The sequence below is a fragment of the Lichenostomus cassidix genome, chromosome 1 (assembly GCF_008360975.1).
Source record: "Lichenostomus cassidix isolate B80296 chromosome 1, HeHo_3.0, whole genome shotgun sequence".
In the NCBI taxonomy this organism is placed as follows: domain Eukaryota; kingdom Metazoa; phylum Chordata; class Aves; order Passeriformes; family Meliphagidae; genus Lichenostomus; species Lichenostomus cassidix.
In genome coordinates this window covers 87,692,246-87,715,766 of record NC_139479.1, presented here as the reverse complement: position 1 = coordinate 87,715,766, position 23,521 = coordinate 87,692,246, and the positions used below count along the sequence as shown (strand labels likewise).

The following is a 23,521-nucleotide window of genomic DNA, read 5'->3' as shown; positions in this document are numbered from 1 at the left end:
CACTGTAGGTGTATTTAATGACTGCACTCATGTTTTGGATAATGAACTCATTCAGGCAAAACTATGTGTGTTCACAGTGCACTAACCTGGCTAGATTGACTCCCCCAACACTAGCAGAGGACACCCACCATGGACTGCCTCTTGGTTTGGGAAGGGCTTAGAAAGCTTCTGCTGTCTGTGTCACTTTACCAAGGCTTAGATGGTACCTGAGAGAATCACGATGCGTGTGATTCTGGTGCATCCTTTCTTAGGCAAACTAATGAGGAAATCAACTGTCTCCCTAGCCAGGCCTGGCTGTAACTCAGATTTGACCAGTGCATGCTGTAGACATCACACTATGTTCCTCTGACAGAAAACAAGTCACCCCAGGCTTGTTTGCTTGCTTGTTTGTTGAACCCTTGTGGTATGTCCAGCTGTCGACAAAGTCCGAGCTTCAAACTAGACTGGCTGCCCTAGAGCATCTGCTCTCCTGCCACTGGAGTGCTAACTAGGAGGCACAGAGAGGCAGGACAGGGCCCTGGAGCAGAGACTGGCATTTGCTTCCCTGCCAGATCCCTTGTGAGGATTGATCTGAGGTTGAAGATGGTTTTGCTTGCATTCTGGTCACTCCCAGAGAAAGCTGGGCTTTGGATCAATGTGGAATGCGTCACTGAATGGCCTATTATTCACTGAGTGCAATGTGCACTTGGAGACACAGCAGCTCTCAATAAAGATTCAATTCTGCCTCTGAGGATCAAAGCAGGAATGAACCAAGGGAGCTACTCAACTCTTTTACATGATGCTGAAATGAGAGGTTGCTTGTTTCAGGGCGACTCTTTATGGCAGTTTCAAGTTGTACATTTCTCCTAATTAAATGGCCATCCACACACTCAGGTCCCTTTAGGAGAGTGCAGAGCTACCTCTGATTGAAGCTCTCCGTTCCCCCTGCACAAAGGTTCACACTTGAGTTCACATAGCTTGTCCACACTGCCATGCCTGCTCCACACCCACCCCGAGGAGCACAGTGATGCCCACAGCTCCACAGGTGTTTTCCCATCGCTCCCCTCATGCCTACAATGTTGGGATGGCTCTCTCACAAAGTGCACCACGAAGACACACAAAGGAATGATATCCAAAAGGACAGGCCTGGGAAGGAGGGCAGAGACAGAGCACATGGAGTCCGAATTTCCAGCCACAACTCTGGACAAGGTCCTTGAGCGGGGGAGGTAAACAAGTGTTGTTAGTTGCTGCCACATCCCTGCAGTACAGACACTTCCAGCTGACAGTTGCCTGATTTTTTTTTCCCATAATGGGATAATTTATTGCAGGTTATCGAAGGCACTCAGCTGGAGGGAATCCCAGGTTTTGGAGATGTTTTCAAAATGTTTTTCTGAACTACTCTCTTTCCCAGGAAATCACAGCGGTCAGCAACACCTCATGCTTGTTTTTTGACCACTCATTAGGGTGATTTTTATGTGTCTTGAAGTCATTGTACAGGTTTTAGATGTTCTTCTTTGATTTAAATGATTGCATTCATTCCTTCCATCTCTGCTGTCCTCATTCAGCATACAACTCCCAGTGCTAGCTCCCTGTTGGAGAACAGGATGCGGGGGAGATACTAGGGAAGGAAGCAAGGCTGGAGAATGGAAAGGAAGAGAGACACTGGAAAAGGAGGCAGGGCTGGGACCAGACTGGAAGGGTGGGAAGTCAACATGGACAGGTGGGCAGGAGTGATATAGTGAGGAGCGGTGACAGGACTAGACCAGGGAGTCAGTGTTTCAGGAAGCCTGAAGAATAAGGGACAGCTTGTAGAGCTTCTCCTGTGAGTCAGAGAGTTAGTCCTAGTGAAAGAGGGTATGTTTGGCTGAGTGCCTTCAGCCCCAGCCTGTGCAGAGAGGGCACCAGAGGAAAAGCATCTGATGACAGAGAAGTCAGCAGGAAGGGCTGAAGCTCTGGCTGGAAGCAGATGAGGTTTGTGCAAAACATTTCACTGCACCAATGAGTACATGAGTGTAATTTCAACACAATGACAATCTATCACCACCTCTGTCAAGTTTCTCCACCCTGCCTAGCCCCAAAGCCACTGACTGGAGAGGATCTTCCACCTAAAGCAACAGAGGTGAAGGACTCTGGCCTCCCACACTCAGCACAGGGGCAGAAGAGGTACTGTTCAGCCTCTCATGTGTGTGTACTCTGGGATAGCGACCACAAGAGTGTGTCTACTCTCTGCTGGGCCTGGGGCCACCTCCAACCCGCAGAGATCCTGTCCAGGGCACAGGGTGCCTGCAGCAGGAAGGGTCCTTCCAGTGGGCAGAAACCCCAGAGACCGAGGTCAGGTCTGATCTAGGAAGCCTGTTCCTTCCTATAACAGTAAAGCAGTGGATTAGGGACACCTCCAGTGCCCAAAGGACTCAGACAGCGACAGGACAGAGGGAGAAGGGGCTGGGAACCATCCCCATCACCAGCTGTCTTCCAGCCATTGCCGGGGAGCAGCCCTTCGGAGTGGCCAGCAAGGCTGGTGCGCCCCCCGCCCCCAGCCCCGACTGCCGCCGGGCTTGCGAAGTGGAGGAGTTGCAGGAGACAAGGATGCTTAATTACAGAGCAGCCCTGGAAACCAGCAACAGCAGCAGCACTGTGGCCAGGAGGGGAGGCAGCAGGGCTGTAAATAGAAATTGCGGAGGCAGCCGCGGGGAACAGAGTGAGGGAGGCTTCTGCGCCTGCAGCGCTGCATGTCCCTCCCATCCCCGCGGCTTCTGTCACCTCTCCCGGACACCCTGGCCCCCATCGTGAGGCGGCGTGTGACAAACAGCCCCAGCGCGTGCCTGGGAGGCAGCAGCTCCAGAGGCAGGACAGCAGCTTTGGGTGGGGAAGTGGGTGAAGGGCTCCTCCGCCACCGGGGGCCACCTCCCATGGAAATGAATGCAGGTTGTCAAAGGACCTCTTTAGCCAGCAAAGAGACCAAGGCAAGATGGACACGGGGCCAAATTGTCCCCTCTGCTCGCAAGAAGAGAGTATGGGATGTCAGGAGTCTGAGCCCCTGTCCCAGGGTGCAGACCCTCTCATCCTGCACTGACTTTTCCAGTGTAGCACCTTCCACAGCAGCAAGAGCTCTGCTTTCAATATTTTGCAAAGTTTTATTTAAAAATGTTGAAACTAACATCCCACAAGATTTGAATATTTCACCACAAGGAGAAGAGAAATCCTACAAAAATATATATCACAGCGCACAAGGGCAGGGGAGGGGGAAGAGCAAGACTGAGCAGGGGAGCAGGAGGGAGGCCGGAGGGGAGGATGGAAGCCGTGGCAGAACGAGACCGAGTGGCAAAGGGAGAACAAGAGAGGAGTAGGGAGAGTGAAACAGTAGGTAGGGAGAGAGAACCAGGAGGGAGACCATGGTACAGGACAGGAGTGGGAAGTGGGAAAACAGTGGGAGAGGGAAAACAACAGGAAAAGAGGAGTAGAGGGCCAGTAGTTGGTGAAGGAAGGGGACCTCTCTCTATGGATGGTCCTGCCAGGGTAGGGCCAGGACTACAGTGGGACGTTAGCAGGGATGCAGCTGGGGAGCTGGAGTTTGACCCAGGACTTTTGTGCTGCAGGTCTCAGCTCTAAGGCTGTGCCACAGGTGTGGTTTGTCAGAGCGAAAAAACAAAACCACAGTTTAGTTCAGAACAGTCTCAAGGTGGTTGTGTTTGAGAACTTGCAGGGAATGAACAAACCACTCCTTTCCAAGTGTTTTTCTGCAGTGGGGAGTGGGAAATGAAAGGACCAGATTTGCAAGGGCACTTGGGTGCCATTGAGGAAGAGGTAGATAGCCCTCTCTAAAATTTTGGGATGCTTGGCTGGACATGAGTTCCTGGAAACTGGACTGGAGGAGAGGTGTGGAAGCTGCCAGAGGTCTGCTCCCTGCCTACCAGTTACAACCAACCAGATGGAAAAGCCCAAGCAGGATTTGGTCCTGTGGTCATATCACACCCTTGGGTAAAGAGAAGGACACTCCAGTTCCTGCTTCAAAACAGTACAGGGCCAATGAAGAGGGGTTCTCCCTCAGACCTTGCCTCCCTTCCACTGCACTCACAGAGAGACCACCCTTGTGCTAACAAAGCCAGGGTTCTCCAGGAGCCCAGCAGAGACACAGTTACTTCATCTCACTCAGCCCACCTGGATGTTCCCCTTCAATAGCAGAGGAATGTTGAGCAGGATTAGCCCAAGACTATGAACACTTGCAGTTGGTTTCCCTGCACACTTTTCTCTCTGTAAAACTTCTAATGGAAAAAAAAAATTCTCCTCTGTTCATCTAGAAGACCGGGAAACTTGATGGGCTGTGACTAAGAAGGTGCTGGCCTCTGCCCTGGCTTGGTACTCAGTGCTGTCAACCCATCCATGTACACATCCTACAAAATATTACCCTGGGAGAGGGTAGAGACCTGAGGCATGCTCTGGCTCCAGTCTGTGTAGGGGAAGATGGTTTATAAGGCTCCAGTCATGGAGAAAACAGATCCAGAGAGATTATTTATTGACTGGAAGAAGCCCGTGTGTCCACATGTGTTCTGAGTGTTTTGTTCCAGGGATAAAGCATAGCAATGAATGTTTGGGCAGGACAATGAAGTTGTTTCCCTGTATCTAACCTGTTTTGTGTGACAGATTGAATGACTGTCATAAAAATGTATTTGGCTAGGAAAATGGTTCTTAGAAAAGATGTTCATCATACCCAGGCTTCTGTTATTGTAAGAGTTTTGTCTACGTAGCTTCACCAGCTTTCCCCTTACCACAGTATCCATGGAAGGTTTCACTCCCTGGAGATACTTTTACCAAAACCAGAGACTTGTAAAAGGGGGAGGAAAAAACCCCAAACCACCAAAATCTGATTTGTTTGGAGAATTCACAAAAGCCTGGCCAGGAGAGCACAGGGCTTCCCCACATCAAGTGTTGGAAAATGTTTTCATTATGCCTCCTGTGGTCCCCTTTCTTACAAACCTTCTCTCCATGCAACATCTGGAAAGTCCAAGGACAGCCCTTGAAGTGGAAGAGTCTAAACTCTGGCCTTGTTTCAACAAATGCTGTTGATCAAAGAACAATCTAATTAATCTGGTCTGGAAGATTACTTCAACCAGTTCAAGGCATTATATTGTAAATTGTCAGCAATCAGCAGTGCAGCCTCCTGCAGGCTGCATGCAGATGTCCTTCCCCAGCAGGGACATGCCAGGGAGAGGGGGAACAGGGGCAGCAATGAATGGGGCAGCAAGCAGGAACATCCACCTGGTCCTTCCCTGTCCAGCTGCAGCTTAAATGTCCACCAAAGCCTTGCATGGATCCTGAATAAGAACAGGCTCAGTAACAGATCGATCTACGGTAAAGCACCAATATCCCCTGCTGTAAGCACAGACTCAACCTGTGCTTAGGCTAGAGATCTCCAGAGTCCTTTTCCACCTACATCTTTCAGCCACTCTGTGCTTTTAATAAGCCAGTAATTTTATTTGACCTGTCATTTTCTCCAAATCTCTACTGTTTTTGGGAAGCTTATTGTAATTTACACTCTCATTTAAATGCCCTTCACAGTGAGTCAGATGGGACCAAAGAATACCTAATAGTTCAGCTGGGTAAACGAGCAGAACCAGGCCTCTTATGAAATTCCCTGTGCTTTGTCCTATAAAGAACATGCTTCTAATGCAGAGATAAAGGATGAAAGGGCTGCTTCCCTCTCTCTGAGATGACTTTTGTCAGAGACCTTGTATGGTGCATTAGGGCCTTCAAATTGTGGGTGATTTTCCTGCCTCTGGTCACATCAGTCCAGCAGCTGAATTGTTTGTACACTGTAGGGACAACCTTACCTAAATGTGCATCTTTTCACTTCTGTCAGTGTCAGTGTGGGGTTTTAATTAATTTGAAGGTGTCTATAAAAGCTAAAGAAGAGCAACTATTGTCAATAGGCTGAAATTTGCCATCTCACATGTCCTCAAAGTGACACCCATGGATCCATGCATAGGAAGAGGTGGAGATGCACGGATCTTATTCACACAAATAAGTGACAGTGTGGCTGCCTGTCCCACAGACCACCACAGCCCTGAAGGACATGTGCAGGCAACCAATTTGGACTACTACCTGTGCCAGTGCTTTCAGTTTCTAACCAGCTGGAGAATTGAATGAAGCGTCACCTGGGAGCCCAGATACCGCTCTCTCATGCCCTTGGTGAGCACTGCCTTGTGGGTTTCCTGTCACCTTGCACTCCAGGAGAGTGTACTTACCTACCAGCAGTACATGGTAACCCTTCCAATCCCAGGCACACAGTCCTGTCTGCTGCCTTGTTGCCAGTGCCAGGAGTGTCTGGAAGCAATTCCCTACCTCAGCCCAGCAAAACTCAAGTTCCTCATGCCCAGCTATGACTGCATGCCACACTTTAGCTGTGTACAGGACACTTGCTAAATAACATGGTGAGCAGAGGGCTCCACCTTGGATTTTCTGGAAAGTATCATCATAGGCAGGTGTTCTTCAGAAAACCCTTGCTGAAGGAGACTGAGGGGGTGGAGAGGGACAGCAAGGAGGCTTTCAACAGATCAAAACATTTGGAAAGCTAAAAGAATATTTTCCAACTTTAACTGGCAAGAGAAGTGGCAGGGGGATGGGAACTGATGGAAAAAAACTGTAGATGGAGAGAGGAAGAAAGATACAAGCTGAAGAGAAAAAAAAAACCAAAGGAGTGTTAGGCAGAAAGAAACTGGAAAGATGTGAATATCTTCCATCTAGGGGAAAGATAATATTTCCTTCAAGGAAATGGGTTGTTGAGAGGGCCCAGGTGCTCTGTGAGCCTCTTCTGCCCAAGCTTCACCCACCCTTGGGACTCTCAGGAGGGCCAAGGTCACAGGAACAGACACAGTTGCCACCATCTGAGTCACCTGGCGGGCAATCCTGCAGCCATTGAACTCCAGACGTTCACTGCAAAGCACACGACATGGGAAGGGACACACGGAGGGGTGAGGGCCCACGGGGACAGGGGTACGCCTTTCCACCTTGCCTACCCCCGATGTCAGGCATGCACTGGTGAGAGAGTCATGGAGATCCAAGTGTGTCTGTGCACATATGCTAAGAGAGGGGCTGGGGAGGTCAAGATTTCACACCACCACCAGCTGTCTTCCCTCCCACCCTCCTGCTCTCTCGTCACCCTGTCCTGCGTGGCCAGGGCGGGTCCCCAACCTTCCCCCAGCAGGAGGCTAAGGTGGCCCAGCTCATCCATTTGCCCAGGCACGTCCCAGTGGGGTTGGTTAATAATGGTGGTGGTGGTGGGCCGTGGCACAAGGAGGTTGATTTTTTCCTGGGGTAGCAGAGGCGGCGGGAGTCTGTGCTCGCCAGCTGTGATAAGAGGATGGGGGAGCCAGCTCAGCCTCTCCCGGGAGCTTCACAGGTTCACCAGTGGGATTCTGGGGGAAAGAGGGAATTGGAAATTAATTAGTGCTTACACTGCCCCAAACCCACCACCCCCGCTAACAAACGCCACCTTTATACTCCCTCATTGTGCTTGTTCCCCTGTCCCCTGCCAGCCCCTCCTGCCCCAGCTCACTGGCACTCACCGGTTGAGCTGGAAGGCTGCATTCTTCCCATGGCCACCCAGTTTCTCTGCACCCTCCTGGCCCTGCCTGGACTGCTCTGTCTCAGGCGTGGGGGTCAGGGGGTCACCGTAGGGCCCCAGGATGCTGACGGTGGTGGGGGAGAGGTCCGTGAGAGGCTGCTGGCTCTCCTGCTGCCTCCCACTGCTCTGCTGCCCCGAGTGACGCCGGCGTTTCTGGTTACGGTCCCAGCTTTGGAGAGAGTAAGGGGTGAGGTAAAGAGACAAGCCCCAGCCCTTGGGAGGTTTGTGGGATGGACCCCATTATGCTCAGCATTAGAGCCCAGCGTGGCCAAATGCCAAACCTTGCAAGGGATTGCAGCACCAGCTCTGCACCCCTGGGACAAATGGATTCCAAGCCCACAGTCCTCTTGTAGACACTGGCCCAGTTAGAGCTTCCATTGGCCCAAACCCCACTCACCAGAACTTGAATATGATTCCAGTGGCAACCAGGACAATGATTATGGAGATGGTGATGGTGACGTACAGCTGGGGGTCCACACCTGCGAGACAGAGGAGTGGGAGTTGTGATGGTCACTCCCTCCGGTCCCCAGAGAGCAGCAGGACAAGGGGAGCTTCCTGAAGAGTTTTGCAGAAAGCGCTGCTCCTGAGGGGTGAAAGAAGCGAAGGGCAGATTTACCTTCCCCCCGGGGCCCGAACAAGAAGGGCCGCAGGGTGGCCGGCGTCTCGCGCAGGTTGAGCCCCGCGTTGTGCAGGAGCGAGTGCGAGTTGGGCTGCGCCGTCGCCATCCCGTGCGGCGACACAAAGGTGTATCCCAGCGGTGGGAAGCCTGGGTTGGCCGAGTTTGTGTCCCCTCCATCCTCGTCCGACACCGTGGGACCCCACACGATGGCCCAGGGGTACTGGGAGGAGGGCATGCCGTCCTCGAATCCCGAGGGGGTGGCAGGCCGTGCCCCCGCGGCCTGGCGCCTCAGCCGCACCACATGCCGCAGCTCTGCTCCCCGCACAGGCAGGGCACGCTGGCGCGGCAGGGCCGAGCGGGAATCCGAGCGGGAATCCGAGCGGGAATCCGAGCGGGAATCCCGCTCCGGCTGCGAGGTCCTTTCCCAGATGCAAATGGAGCGCGGGGCCGAGGGGCTCCGGCGGGTGCAAAGAGGCCGAGCGGCCGCCGGGCCCCGAGAGCGAAGTGACCATATGCCAGGAGGAGGGACGGCCAAGACGACGAGGAGGAGATGCCAGAGCTGCAGGGAGTGGATGCGAGCGAGGAGTGGGGGCATCCTGCTGCGGGGTGGGGGGAAGAAGAAGAGAGCCTGATCTGAAATGTCCCTCCTGTTGAAAGGCCAAGCAGCCCACCGCCCACACTCCTGTTTTCTTCCCGCCTCACCTGCCAGCGTGGGAAGCTGTGAACCTACCAGGCACTGGGCTCCATCTCAGATGCAACAGTGTCTTTGCTCAGTCAGGATCTTGTCTCATCTTCTTCACTGGGAACAAAAAGGGAGGGGTGTCAGTGTCCCCTCATGCAGCGGGGACAGCTCTCTCCTTGCAGGCAGCGTGTGCCACCCCAGGCAAGTTCCTGGTCCCGCAAGGCAGGATAAGGGGAGTCCATGCACACACACGTGCACCTTCTCCTGCTCCCATGCCTCCCAAGCACGGAGGTGCATCGTCATCGTGCCCCCCATGCCAGCTCCACACAGAAACACAGGCGTTAGCATATGCTCACAGAAGCAAGGAGCGATCTCTGGAGCACACGTGCCCAGGCACATGCGCAGCTTCCCCAGGGACTCTCCTGTCTGAGGGCCGAGAGGGGGATTCGGCATCTTTGTTTGCTTATCACTGGAACAAGTTGGAATCTTAATTCCTGTGTTTATTTATAGTGTAGAGCGTGTAATCCATTTATTAAAAAAGAGCCTCTTCATTGTGTGCCAGAGCGAGGGAGCAAGAGGGGAAGCACAAGAGTGATAAACCAAGATGACTGAGAAAGAGTGAATCAGCGAGAAAAGTCCAGCCTCACTAAAGAATATAAGAGAAAAAATATGCCTATCAAATATTTAGTATTTACTTTCCTCTTAGCTAACAAGAAATTACCTTCCCAACACTCCTTGTCTTAATGTCCTCTGCACTGTCCCATCCCTCCCCTTCTCCCCTATTCCTCCCTTTTCTCTCCCACCTCCCAGGGCTGAGCAGCAAACACACAGTGAGGTCAGCTCCCCTCAGCCGTATTTCTGCCCCGGCCGCACAGCACCCTGCGGCACCAGCCCGGGGCAGCACGGCTGCCCTTCATGCTGCCTGCCCCTTCCCTTGGCTGGGCACAGCGTGGTGCCAGCCCTTCCCCGTGAGCTCTTACGTGCCTGAGCCCGGATCCTCTCCGCGACTGCACGCACACACAGGACAAAAAAAAATCATGCGAGATGTTCAGCCTGCTCCTTCATCGTGAAGGGGAAAGCATGAATGCCGACAACCCCCGGTCATGCCCTCCTGTAGCTGCCAGGATGGAGAAATAGGAATGCTTGGCTGAGGGAGTCAATGCAGAGTCCAACCCTGCCCCTCCAGCCCTGAGCCAGCTGTGCTGCACCTCCTAGCCTCCAAGGGGTTACTGCCATCTGCCCCTGCTCACCCCATGCCCTGAACTAAAACTCCAGCCCCTCCTGGGTGGGAGGCTTTCTCTTCCTGAGGAAAGAGCCCGGTGCTTGCTGTGATGTACACCTGAGAAGAGGGGCCAGGAGGAAGGGCACCCAAGACTAAGTAGCTGTCTAGCTCCTGCTGCATTAACTGGGGATATTTTTAGTTTCCTTCTGTTAAATATTTAAACAAAGTTCACAGAAAAAAAAAGAATTGTTGGCTAATGTGCCCTGCCCCTCCCTCCGGGGCAAGATCAGTCTCTGGAGGGATCCTGAGATGAAGATGAGGAGAAAAGAGCAGCTATTCTCAGCATTTCTTTGTACTTTGCTCCTGAATCTCTAAGCCTTGGAGGGGACTCACTATTAAAACGCAGCTCTGCAGAGAAGCAGCAGAATGGAGCAAGTTTCTTCTGAAGCCAGAGACTGGCGAGATCTTGGCCATCTGGATTATGATCACGATGCTGTTGGAAGATCATGTCTGGCAACACAAATCCACGACAGAATTTATTTTGGACTATGAAAGAGAGGGAATTCCAAGCATGGAGGACCTCCTTGTGTGAATCCCCAGGCTAGAGGGCACACAAGTTGCAGGAGGGCTTTCAAGGTGGCCTGGAGTGCCTGGGGCCGTTCCTGGGACTCACCATGGGGCAGAAGTTCCCTGGGTTGAAGAGCCTGCTCTACTTGTGGCACGGCACTCTCAGTCGCAGCTCAAGTCTTTGGGGGTTGGGGGCTGTTTTGATCAGGAAGCAGGAGATGTGGGTCTGGACTGTGCCATCCCAGCAGGGGCAACATTCTCCGGGTGCAGGTAGACCTCAGTGCCAGTGCCACAGGGAAGTGTGGTACAGTAGGGGTGCACACATAACCTCTGGCATTCCTCCTAACAGCGATGGCTCTACCCTCAGAAACGTGCCTGGGTGTAGGAATGCTGGGGTCACTGTGCTCTCCTCGCTTGTTGAGAGGCCTCAGAATGGAGACATCGCTGTTCTTCTCAGCTGAGATTGTGAGCTCTGGCAACGACACCCCAGACTATGGACTTCCAGGGTCAAAAGCCTGGGAGTAAGAAACCCTGCAGAGCCAAATCCTGGATGGCTTCCACACACGGTTGTCTAAATTTCAGCCCTACAGAGCAGGTAATGTCTGGAATGAGCCAAGGAGGGGTGAGTCCCAGCACTGACAGCCTCATGTGCTCATGATGCTGAGGAGGTGACAGCCCAGACATGGGGTGCAAGCCTCAGACTGGAGACATTGCTGTGCATGGGTTCTGCTGCTCACAGTGAAGACCTGGTGAGTCCTGGTGCCCCAACCCCAAAGGTGGCTCCAGGTGAGTGCAGGAATGATGTAAACTCAGTTGGTCTCTGTCAACACATTCTGGTTTGCTAATCAGATCGTGGTCAAAGACTAAGAGTGGGTCCTGCACTGGCACACCCAGGACTGATTGTGCAACAGCTGGAAGCAGGACAGAGGTGTCTCCCATAGCATGGAAGGTGTGGGACCAGAGGAAGGGTTCAGGTGAAAATACCAGCCAGTGCAGGCTGGATTCTGCCGTGCTTGGAGCATTTGTGTTTGAAATGGAGCATAGATGTCCCTGTGGATTATTGACAAACCAGCAGACAAAGCATGTCTGGGGGCACTCTGCGGTCAGCCACAGGCAGTGGGATTGTGTCCTGGGCACAGACCCTGCTGTGTTGGAGGGCAAGAGTAACACATGCCCTTCGTTTGGCTCTGGATGCAGCTCCCAGTGTGGATCCTGAATAAACTGGTAGATCTTCAGAACAGAGGAGGGGATGCCAATGCTCTTACTACCTGGGTGTATAAATCCCACGTTATACCATTCAAGAAGCCTTTGTGTGCCAGAGCAGAGAGAGTGGATTTCTACACCAGTACCTCCTGGCAAGGCTCCTGCTTTCATATGTGTTTCTCAGGTCTAATGGCAATAAAACTGGACAGGGCTGCTCCCAGAGTCTGAACAGGAACCTGTATGCTTTCACTCTAGGTACAGAGCCTTCAGCTCAGCGTTTCGTCCTGTGATGCACAGATGACAGAGTGTGAATGACAAAGCTATTTCCCCGGGGCACTTCATTGAGCTCAGTTTGTGAATCTTGGTGCTTGAAAGCAGTGAGTAAGAATTACACTGTTCTGTGCTACTGCATATGGACCCTACCATCAGTCCAGACTGGGGCTAATCTGTTAGGAGCTGCTCTCATTGCATTTGCAGGATGGAAGCATGGATCCTGCTGCTGTTCCCCACACCCATCTGTGCTTTCTCTCTCTTTGTAAGTCTCCCGCAGCATGGACCCACTGCTGCTGGGACATGAGAGAGCAGATCTTGGTAGCCATGCCCCAAAGCATATATAGCAGCTCACCAGGGGGGCTGGGAATTTACATCCTACCTAATGGCTAGGAGCAAAGCCTGCTACACTCCTGCTCAGAGCAGGGAGCTCAGACTAAACCCTGAATGTCACACCCTGAGCTCTGGAGTTCAGATACTACCATGCCCCAGGAAAGCCCTAGGATTCGCTTACGATAACTCCTTCTCTGTGTTCAGGATCCTTGTATACCTTAACGCCATAGATAAATCCTATCCAAATAAAAAAGGCATCACAGGAATAAAAGAACCAGCCGTGTGCTGTAGCTCCCTCGCATCAAATGCAATCTGTAACCTTCTGTTACAAAATGCTGAAGTTTGACAAATTCAAATGAGGAACAATACTATTAATAAAGAGGGTCACACACCAGCAGAATTCACCTAGGCAGGTGGTGTGTTCCCTACTGCCTGCAGCCTTTGCCTGGCTGTATTCCTAAAAGAGATGCTACAGTTCAATCAGAAGTTATGGGCTTGGCGCAGGAAATTAAATTGGTGAAATTCTCTGGCCTGTGCTCTGCTGTAGGTCAGTCTCAATGATCAAAATGGTCCCTCTGGCCTTAAAATCTGAGAATCTCACAGCTTTCTCGATGCCTAGCCGAGATCAGCTCTGACTGGAGAGCAGTTGGATGAAGCCAAGCGCACACAAGCCGTGTTAGTGAGGAGCGGGTAGAGTCTCCTTCCATCCGGGAATGGGAGAAGAGTTGCACCCGATTCTGTCTGGCTCAGCTGGCAGATGATGATCTATCTGTATTTTTGTAACATCTAGAGCTTGACTGCTGTGATACTGTGCCTCTAGGAATGAAGCTGTCTGCTCTCAGAGCGCTCCAGCTAGTTGAGAATGCAGCAGTCTGTTTGCTCGGCAACTCAAGCTGCCGGGAATGCATCACCGTGCCCCTCTGCACCCCACATCCCCTCGCCTTTGAGCACAGAGTCTGGTTCAAGGTCTCCAAACCAGCATTCAAAGCCCAGCATGGGACAGGCCCCAGTGACCTAAGCAATCAATCACCTCTCCTTATGCAGCGATGACCTCACATGACGGATATATTCCACTGGAACAATGAAATTGCCAACCAGTTTGGGGAGAGGGGGAAGGGATGGAAGAAGGGTAAAGAGGCTCATGACCCTGAAAAACGGAACATTTACAAGAGCTGGGCCAAGATTATGAAACTTACTGCTGGCTGAAATAACGCTCGCCATTAGCAACCCCGCAGCACCGAGAGCTTCATGCAAATCCTTGCTTCACCCAGCTCCCCCACTGCAACGATTCCACTCGAAATAGTGATGAAAAAATCAAAACAAACCTGAGGAGGACTCAGCCCTCCTCACAGAGAAGCAATGCTAGGTTGGCTGTCATTTTTTAAACTCCCAGCCAGCATTAAGGGCTATGGTGACAGCTAGTGATACGAGACTGTGATGTGGGACCACAGAACCTAGCAGCTGTCTCCAAGCACTGAGCAGAGCGAGTTCAGGCACTGGCAAGCGAGACCCCCCCCACACTGTGGTGCCCTGGGCACACCACACCTGTATTTTTCTCAGTGGCCATGAAACACCCCGGAGTTCATGGTCCAAGAGGCAGAGATGCAGTCATTACTGGTTTGGCAGCAGGAAGCATGAACCCCAGTGTTGGTGAAAAGGGCATTACATATATGCCCTGCTGTATTCGGCTGGGTGGGGACAGGGAAAGGGAGGAATCCCAGAGCAGATGACCCAGGGAAACAATTCTTCTGCACTCGGAGGAGTTTTGGCAGCTGGGACTGTGAATCCAAATGCTGGTACCCTGGGGTGGGAGATGCCAAGCCCATCCGGGAAGAGTTTCCGCTATGCGTGGGGCTGGGGACAACACCTCCCAAAGCTGGCTGAATTTGGGGGCTGGCAGTTGGAATGCAGTGCCTCACGTCAGGCTGCTCTACCTGATGTCTGAGGCTGAGAGGGTTGGTGGCAGCACCCGGGAGGATCCAGCAGGATCACGGAGGGGCTGACACTGCTCGCCCTGAGTCAGTGCGGGTCCTGCAGCGTTCAGTGACTTGCCGATGGGAATTCCCGTGCCAGGCTACCAGGGTGAGCACTTACGGGCTGGTATGGCAATCCTAGGCTGGGGCAAAATGCAGGGCTGGAAGGGTGATGCTGCATTTGGGCATTTTCATAGCGAGGGAATGGGCGTGTGAAGCCCATCAATGGTCCTCTGAGCTTAAGTCTCCCTGCATTTGGGAACTGTGAGTGTGGCCCCATTCCAAGCAGCACTCTAGGATGCCGGTCCCCTGCCATCTAGTGCCTGCCTGCAATACATGTCATGAGTCTGACAATCTTCTGCCTCCCAGTTTCCTACTGTTCCCGGGCATCCAAGTGCTTCAAGTGCTGAGTCTCCACATCTGAATTGCTCTCTCTTGCATGGTGCACCCTTGGCCAGGCAGGAGGTGGGACTGACCCCTCTGTTTCCTTTCTCCAGCTGCGCCAATTTGGCTGAAGTCGCCTTCCTCAGTGCAGGCTCCAGTGCTCCAGCACAACAGGTCTGTGATGGAGCCCGGAGCTGGAGGGCAAGAGGCAACGATCCCTCGGCTGTGCCCCCTCCCTCCTGGCCCCTCAGGCATCCCCTGCCCCCGACTAAAAGAGAAGGAAAAAGAGCGGGGAGGAAGGAGACAGCCGGCTAGAAGGAGACAGAGCACCTAGATGGGGAAAGGGAAAAGAAAAAGGGGGAGAAAGGACACAGGGAAGGAGACGGGGAGAGATGACTTGGAGACGGGCATGCAGCCTCCCTCCCCCCCACCCCTGCAGCCCCGTCCCCACTCTGTCCCCCAAGCCCGGGCGGAGAGGATGAACTTACCTTACGGGGAGACGAGTGGGGCGCAGCCGGGGCGGCGGAGCAGGGGGCTGGGGGAGCACAGCTGCTGCTGCCCGTGCCTCTCATGGCCAGGACGAAGAAAGGAGAGGAGGAGGAGGAGGAGGAGGAGGAAGAGGAGGAGGAGGAGGAAGGTTTGCTGAGGCTGAGCCTTGGCTGAGGGAGAGGGAGCGAGAGATGCCTTGAAATAAACAGCTGCCGAGGACTGGTCCAGCCCCTCTTTCTCTCTCTCTGTCTCTGTCTCTCTCGCTCGCTGCCTCCCGTTAACCCCATGGCTGCTGGCACGGGCGCGCCCGGCACCGTGGCCCCGCTGCAGCCCGCGGGGGGCGCCGGGGCGGCCGGGCGAGAGCAGCGGCCGGGCGGGGGCAGCGCGTCCCCCCGGCCCGGAGCCCCCTGCCCCGGCGGCCGGGCGCGAAGGCTCCTCCCGCTCCCTGCCCGCCCGCGCCGCGCTCCCGCAGCCCCGCGCCCGCCGCCCGCCGGACCTGCCCCCCGCCGCCTCCCCGCCGCCGCTGCCCGCACGGCTCCGCTCCGCTCGGCTCCGCTCGGCTCCGCTCCCCCGTCTCGTCGGTTATTTCGGGATCTTCACAGGAAGCGATTAGGTTGCCATGGAGAGAGGTGTCTCCAAGGGACCCGTCGCTCCAGCTCGCTCCGGCGAATGCCACCCCCGGACGGGTCCGTCCTTAGGGGCGGAGGCCCCCCGGGATCCCCCTCCCCCGAGCCGCCCCCCGGGGCTCACCCCCGCCGTCCCTCGCCTTTCCGCCCCGCAGCAGTGCCCTCGGGGAGATGCTACCCCCCGGTCCCGCCCCCCGTCCCCGCATCCATCATCCCCGGGCTTCGGCCCCCCGGGCCCCCGTGGCCGCCGCGGTACCGGGCGGGGGGGCGGCAGACGGGCGGCCCCGGCGAGGCGCATCCCCAGCGGGGCAGGCGGCGGGTTCGGTCAAGCCTCACGGGCAGAGCCCGTGGGACACGCGGGAGAGGTAGGAGCGATGGGGAAGGGGGGAGAGGAGGGGGATCCGTCCAAGGTGTGTTTTACCCGTTGAGGGATCACCCAGGTCTTCTGAGCGTGTCCCCGAGAGCGCTTCTGCCAGGGATCGATGGGATGCGTCTGGAAATGGTAGGGATGTGACAGCAAAATTAAAGAAAGAAGCTGATGTGCCTTTGAGGGGCCGAGTGTTTCACAGGGAACATCTCCCTCCACCATCAAGAACCAAACAGAAAGCACAGACCAAATCAGAAGGGAGCAGCTGAACAACCAACGGGCGAGAGAAGAAAGTCAATGACAGAGAGACAGTTTCCACTCCAGGGCCTGAAATATGAGGAAGCAGGAAAGTAATTTCCTCAGATCCTCAAAAACAATCAAACTTTTCATCATAAAGCGATGAGGAAAGACTGTGACTGACCCTGGGAAAAAAAAATACCATAAAGAAATAGTAGAGATAGCACTGAGCTGTAAAGCAAACTGCCACTGCATCAGGGATGGATGCAGGTGACAAATGGACACACAGTACCAAACCTGAGCACGGCAGGATGCCCAGAACAGGTCGTGCCAACTTTGGACAGATATCTGAAGGGGCTGAGCCTGTTGTTCTTCATCAGGCCTCCTGCAAGCTCCTGTGCCAATGAACCAGGCTGCTCCAGAGCTTTCCCACACCAGGATGCTTGAGTCTCGCATGTGTATTTGTGAGCATGTCTGGGAGACTCAACAGGTTTTTCGCATGTTCGGGAGCGATGTTGGTGTGTATTTGGATGTATCAGCACAGGGATGTGGTTGTGTTAAGGCTTACTGTCCCTGGGAGGCTGGGGTGTGGGAGGATGGAACTGCTGGTGGCAGTGTCATGGCTGAGGTTTGTGTGAGATGCTGCACCACTGTGTGCCACCAGGCATGCACACGGCAACCCCCCTGGCTTTTGTCCCCTTCATGTACATGGGGCTTTATGTCAGAGATTATCCAGGCTCCTGTCGCATTCTCCAGCCTTTTCATCTCTGGCTCTCACAGGACTTGTACAAATCATCTGTGCAAACCTTGCTCAGTGATCCCTCACACTCTCATCCCAAGAAACCCCCCGTGCAGACATGGTGGAGCAGCACAAGTCGGCGTTCAGCTCGCCTTGCTCTCTGCGCTTCTTTTCCTGCTTCCTCACCTGGGAGTAGCAGAGGGTAGAAAGCTCTGGAAGGGGCTACATCAGGCACACAGGCTCTCTCTGACCTTTTCAAATCCTGACGAATGTGTTTAGTATAATTGGGAAGCACAAAACAGAGGAGAAATTTCAACCAGGGAAAGGTCAGCTAAAGGGTGAAAATCCAAATGACGCAAACACTGAAAATCCCCCTGAAGAGTAAAACTACAGAAGGCAGCAAATGGAGTCAGAAATATGACAGAGGACAAGGAGCAGGATTTTGTAGGGACCTTGAGAGATGTGGTGGGGGGAGTCAGGAAAGCCATCGAGATGATGGGAACAGAGACCTCAAGGGCTGATGTCACTTGTAGCTCACTCTTACATGATATAAATGGAATGGCTTGTTTGGTTTGCTTTTCAAGGGAAAGCTAATGTAAAATTACATGGAAATTTGAGGGGAGAGATGGAATCAGGTGTTCCTGGCTGTTATTTCTGTCTGGCAGTGATCATGTACAGATCATTTACACCCAGGAGTCCTGAGGCCAAGCAGGCCACTGCTGCTGCTTTTAGTGTTGTTTCCTAAGGGGAGAGAGACCCATGAGGTTTCCCTGCTACCTGCAGAACCCCATCTGTCTGTCTGTTAGTTGCCATGGATTTGACAAAATAACTGTCGTCTAAAAGGTAAATAAACTCGAACAAATTGTATGAAAACCAGCAGCCTGACAGAGGAAAGAGATGCTTCCAATGCCTGTGCTGGAACAGAGCCCACAGCCATGCTGCTGGACAAAGCCCCACAGGTCAGAGCAGTCCATCCAGCAGGCCAAAAGAATTAAGCAGAAAATGTTGGGAAAGCTGTGTTATGTTAGAAACACAACAAAAAGCTACGTAAAAAAGCTATGTAATGTTAGACAGTGGTGGAGGAGCCCAGTGATACAGCCTGATGATATAGAAGAAAGTGCCCCTCACAGATGTGGCAAGCTGTGGAAAGGGTACCATCAAGAGACCCCCGCTGAAGGTATGGTAGTGGAAAATAAAGAACATACAGGAAAAAAGTCCACAGAGAACTCGAAGTTTCCTCTCCCCTTTTGCTCACCAAACAAGGGGTTAATAAGCTTTGGAATATCAGAGACATCCCAGAAGACTGGAAGAGAGCTGTGCCCTGCGAATATTTGTAAAGAGCAAACAGAAGACCTGAAAATTCTAGGCAAAGCAACAAAGAGCTGATATGAGATTCTCCAGTTAATGCCAATCAGCCTGGTTTGGAGGAAACTGATCTTGCTGCATAAACTTGTTTTGTTCTTGTCAGTCTTTGATGTGACTACAGGTTTGTTTGGAAAAGGTGATGGCTTAGATCTATACAGGCTTCTGGAAGTGTTAATTTCCCAAAGCATGCCAATAAGAAAAAAAGTGTTATGCAACATTAACAGAGCAGGAGGTTAAGTGAGCTGGTTAACTCCATTTAATGCCCTGTAAACACAAAGGAGGTCATCCCTGGAAGCCCACCATTGAGTGGCAGTGTTTCTTATGTGGATGCCCAGGAATGAGTCCTGGGTCAGGTATGACTCACCATTTTATTCAGTGCTTGGTGAGCAGATATAGTTCATTCTGACACAATTTACTGTGGGCACAAATATTGTTAGAGTGTTAAAAATAATGAGGATAGGACCAGGACAGTATGACCTGCCCCTCTCAGTTAGGTGGTCATTCTCATAAAACTTCTTATAAGACTGTTGAGAGCAAATTGTACAGCCATGAACAGGAAAAAAATGTTCATGTCTACAGGGAACAACTTCCAGTCCCGAAAAGAGGTGCCCTGAAAAAGATGTGGTGGATCATAACAGGCAGAAAACTGAACAGAAAATCAGTGGTCCAGGCTGCAGCAATGGATCTGAAGTGATCTCTGGCTGTGTAAAGGATGGGAATCAAGGAGACGATTAAACCTCTCTCTGTGTCTGAGTAAGTCTCATGCTGGAAAACTGTACAGTGCTTTATGCTCCATATTTTAAAAATAACTTTGAATCAAAGGTGATCCAAAGGCTGGAAATCTCAGTAATTTAAAGAGCTCAACCTGTTTAATATATCAAAAAGCAAAATGAGACATGACTTGCTTGCAGTATCACTCCATTCCTGGAGAAAAGTCTACCAAATATTCTGGCAGAGAGTAACAAGAGCCAGTCGCTGGAGAGTAATTAATCACAGAAACAAACTACCAAGTGAAGTGCAAGATCCTCTCTCTTCTGGAGTCTTTGAATCACAACCAGAGGCCTGTCTGGAAGACAGTTCCTGGTCTCCAAAATCCTGAGGGCTGTGAGAGCAGATCAGAGGAAGAATTACTGTGCAGTTACTCTCAAGCAGCTGATGCTGAGCTGACTTATGTGTAAGCCCTGTGTGCATTAGCCCAGTACAAGCTAAAGGGTTAAAAGCCTTCTGGATTGTTTTGGTATCCAAGAGAGTCACTCCAGCCTCCTTTGTCCTTACAGTGTTTTTGTCTTGGAGTCTGTGTTACACACAGTTGTGAAAAAGCGTCTCATGAGATGTGACTCTGCTATGTTTGGAGAAGGACTGGTGAAAAAAATATCTTCAGCGTTTTGACAAGTTATTTGGATTCTGTGGTGGTGAAGAAAGGAACAACCTAGAATGAGCCTGTACAGCTCTACAGCTTTAAAGTGGGACAGTGAGCACAGAGGGAAGAAAGTGGATCTATAGCACAAAGAGAATGGAGGTTTCTTTCTGCAAAGATCAGAGTGAGATCAGAAGAGAGGGATGATGCTGGGGGGTGGTTACAGCCAGGATCAGAAATCCCAAACATTCAGAAATAACAACACAGAACGTTTCCATGTCACAAGATTTATCTTAAAATTATGAAATGTCGTACAGACTTGCTTTCATCTGCACTCTTCGCCTCCTACTTTCGGCTCTTTTGGTTACATGAAAATCACATTTCACAGTTTCCCTGTGACCATAAGATAGGTGTTTGCTTTGTGAGGAAAGCAAAAGCATGGAAGTTACTGACTCCAGGAGGCTGGAATTTAATTTCAACACCCAGCACCCTGATCTAGGGATGAGGCCAAAGCTTTGATAAGTTGTGGGGATGTTACCCATAACTTTTCCACTCATGAGGACAATGACCTTCTCATTTGGAGAGCACATTCAAAGGGCCTTCTCGTCTTTGCCCTTGATGCAGGATAAAGAAGGAGCAGACAAAAATGTGGGGACCCAGCACACAGGACATAGGACCTGGGGCTGAAGTGGAGGAGAAAGAGAGAGCATCATGTAGGATGCTCAGGCTGCCAGGCTTTATCTAACTAATAATGAAAGGCAGCAAGCGTGTCAGAGTGTGAGAGAAACAGATCGATAGAGAGATAAAACTGAGATGGAAGGAGCTGGCAAGGGGGTGGGGAAGAGAGTAATAAAACACTACACACCAGCAGGGTTACGTTTGCACCTGATTTGAATGCACTCTGCATTGGTGTAAATGAATACAGCAGGTAAGAGGCTATATTCACCTAGTTCCTCGTGAATCAGGCCTACACACAGGAACAGAGAGGCAAAAGCAGGGAGGAGATGGAGCTCTTGTCAATAGTGCCCTGTAACCTGACTTCACAGCTCTCAGCCAACCTTATCTGCCCTGCTTCTCCTTTCATCTTGCTATGTGGAGAAGCCCAAATTTTGCTTGCCCTGAGAATACAGACCAATAGACTTCCCTGGGTCACCATGATTTTCCTGAAGAAATACCTGCTGGGTAAAATGTGTCTCAGTCACATTTTAACTGACTTGAGCATAGGAAATGCTCCCTACTACCTTGTTCATTGAGGACCCAGGGTAGCTTCCAACAATGCCCTGAGCCAGTGGGTGTGAGGCACTTTCCTAGGAGAGTTGATTGACTGTGCTGATGCACAAGTACCATTGGAAACCAATCAGAGAAGCTTCTTTGTTCAGCTTCAGATTTTTGAGGCAAAGATGCTGTGGCATCTGTAAGCTAAGATCTCCAGAGCACATAAGTGAAAACATGCCCTACAAGAGCAGGACTGAGGGTCTGGGTGCCTTCCCTGCTTGGAGTACATAATTGCTTCCTTGGCCCACGACTCAGAGCTGTTTTCCTCCTTCTGCCTAGAATTAGTTTAAAGTGATGGCTAGCTAATCCTCATGGCATGACCATTAACATTAGAAGTTCAGCTTTCCACACTGACCATCGCTGTCCACACTGCTCCCTTCTTCTGTCAGCAGCCTCAGCGAGGAGACCAAGCACTGAAGGAGCCTCAGGGACTGAAGGGGATGACTCTGAGAAAGGCTAGTGACAATCCACATGGCTGTTCAAATGAGCTTGGGAGACAATGATCCAACTCCCCAAGGCAGCCACGGGTATTTTCTAGCTCTGAAATTGTGTTTGGAGCAGAATTGTACCCCAAAGGAGCCTTCTCCGTGACTCAGCCACAGCAGCTGTGTGACAAGAACGAGAGTCAAAGCAAGAGCAGGGAGTTGTTGATACTGGCAAGTAAAACCCTAACAAACGTAGACTTTACCCAGATGAAGACTTCAAGATGTTACACTTATTCCAAGATGTTATGCTTACAGAAGTCTGGCAAAGCACAAGTCAACTGCCTTTAATATGTGCTAAACTGATCCAGCTGAAGACCAAATCTCTTGCTAGCAATCACGTGCTGGAGTGCAAACTTGCCCTGATAGCTCTCTGATTTTAACATGCTAAAACCATGCTGCCTGCATAGATTCCCATCAGGCTCCCATCAATTTGTTGCCTCTTTTTCTTTCATGGAAAATCATTGATGATTTCTAAAGGAGCCAGCCATGAGGAAATTGGTGATGCACTGAAAGGTCTTAGCCAAACAGCTTAATATTGCTTATTGAAATGCATGCTGACTGCACTCCTCCCAGTCCCCCTCACAACTCACCTCTGCCTACCATTTATAAAAGATGAGAAGAGCTCTGAAGGTGGTTTTTTTACCCCAAAATGACCCCAACTTTTTAATTTCTCTCACCTGGCACAGGGAACTGTGCCCTGGACAATGCCTCCTGACCGCATTGCTGTAACTCATACACCCACGAAGAGATACTTAAGGTGCACCATAAACATTTCTATCCTTGTGGAGCGTTTAAACTATCTTTTTATGGCCATACCCTGCCTGCATAAGGGATGCATTTCTTGACAAGTGCGATGGTTAATGATTCAGCAGATAGTAAAGTCATTTTTTCGTAAAAATTAATGCAGCAGAGGAGGGGAGGCATGCAGAGATTTAAGAAATTCACAGCTTAAATACTTAAATACGGTGCTTTGCAACATAAGATTTTTTACATTTACATATCCCCAAAACACTGCCCAAAATAGTGAGATCTTAATGGTGTGAAAGCAAAAATGAGAGCAATGTGTGGGCACACACAAGGTATTCCATGCACCTCTTTTAATTCTGGTGTGGTACTTACAGAACAGATCATTGAGATGTGGAAAACACCACGCCATATAGTAGTGCATCTGTTTTCTCAGCAGTTATTTCAACATTAATCATAGAATCACAGAATGGTTTCAGTTGGAAGGGACCTTAATCATCTTGTTCCAACACCCCTGTTGGGGGCAGGGATGTGTCCTATTAGAGCTGCTTGCTCAGAGCCCATCCAGCCTGGCTTTGAACATTCCCAGGTGTACGGACGAAGAGCAGATATTCAGCAGACTGGAAAGATCCATAAATAGGTGGATATTCATCTGGCATCTGCGACCGGCTTGTTGGGGCACATCTCACCATGGCTGGGCAGCCTGGCAGAGTTTTGACAGAGGATGGGTCGTGAAAAATAGGGTAACAGTGAGCAGGCGCTGCTGGTGAGCAGGGTCGGGCATGAAAAAAGTGCAGAATGGAGTTGAGGGCTGGCTGGTGCCTGTGACCAGCAGGACCAGGGCTGGGGACCAGCCGGTGGCCGCTGTCAGCCTGAGCGGAGGCTGCGCCTCGGGCAGACCGCCGCCTGGGCTGGCCCGGGGACATGACCGCTGCCGTGGGAGAGTGGCAAGGGCCGCCAGGAGTGGTCGGGAATGGCCGGGAA

General features: G+C 51.7%; 1 protein-coding gene across 7 annotated transcripts; it reads right to left on the bottom strand.

Annotated features, from left to right (window-relative positions):
- Window positions 1–3,099: 3,099 nt before the first annotated feature.
- On the bottom strand, window positions 3,100–16,536 carry PIANP (PILR alpha associated neural protein). 7 transcript variants are annotated; one of them, XM_085068768.1, is made up of 7 exons: window positions 16,390–16,536; window positions 15,342–15,512; window positions 8,950–9,018; window positions 8,217–8,818; window positions 7,998–8,079; window positions 7,542–7,769; window positions 3,100–7,391 (listed from the first exon to the last, which is right to left on the bottom strand). In XM_085068768.1, the coding sequence occupies exons 3-7, from the start codon at window positions 8,964–8,966 to the stop codon at window positions 7,370–7,372; spliced, it is 951 nt and encodes a 316-aa protein (XP_084924894.1). In that variant the 5' UTR covers window positions 8,967–9,018; window positions 15,342–15,512; window positions 16,390–16,536; the 3' UTR covers window positions 3,100–7,369. The 7 variants fall into 7 exon arrangements, with proteins under 7 accessions (XP_084924894.1, XP_084924895.1, XP_084924900.1 ...); XM_085068769.1 differs by lacking the exon at window positions 16,390–16,536 and adding an exon at window positions 15,839–15,987 and having other exon boundaries at window positions 8,217–8,815; XM_085068774.1 differs by lacking the exon at window positions 16,390–16,536 and adding an exon at window positions 15,839–15,986 and having other exon boundaries at window positions 8,217–8,847; window positions 8,922–9,018.
- Window positions 16,537–23,521: the final 6,985 nt, after the last annotated feature.

Bases quoted from the DNA above. Each gene is read 5' to 3' on its own strand.
- PIANP (XM_085068768.1), bottom strand. The intron at 7,770-7,997 runs GTGAGTGGGGTT...CTCTCTCCAAAG, and splicing joins GGAATCATATTCAAGTTCTG to CTGGGACCGTAACCAGAAAC. The intron at 7,392-7,541 runs GTGAGTGCCAGT...TCTTTCCCCCAG, and splicing joins GCAGCCTTCCAGCTCAACCG to AATCCCACTGGTGAACCTGT.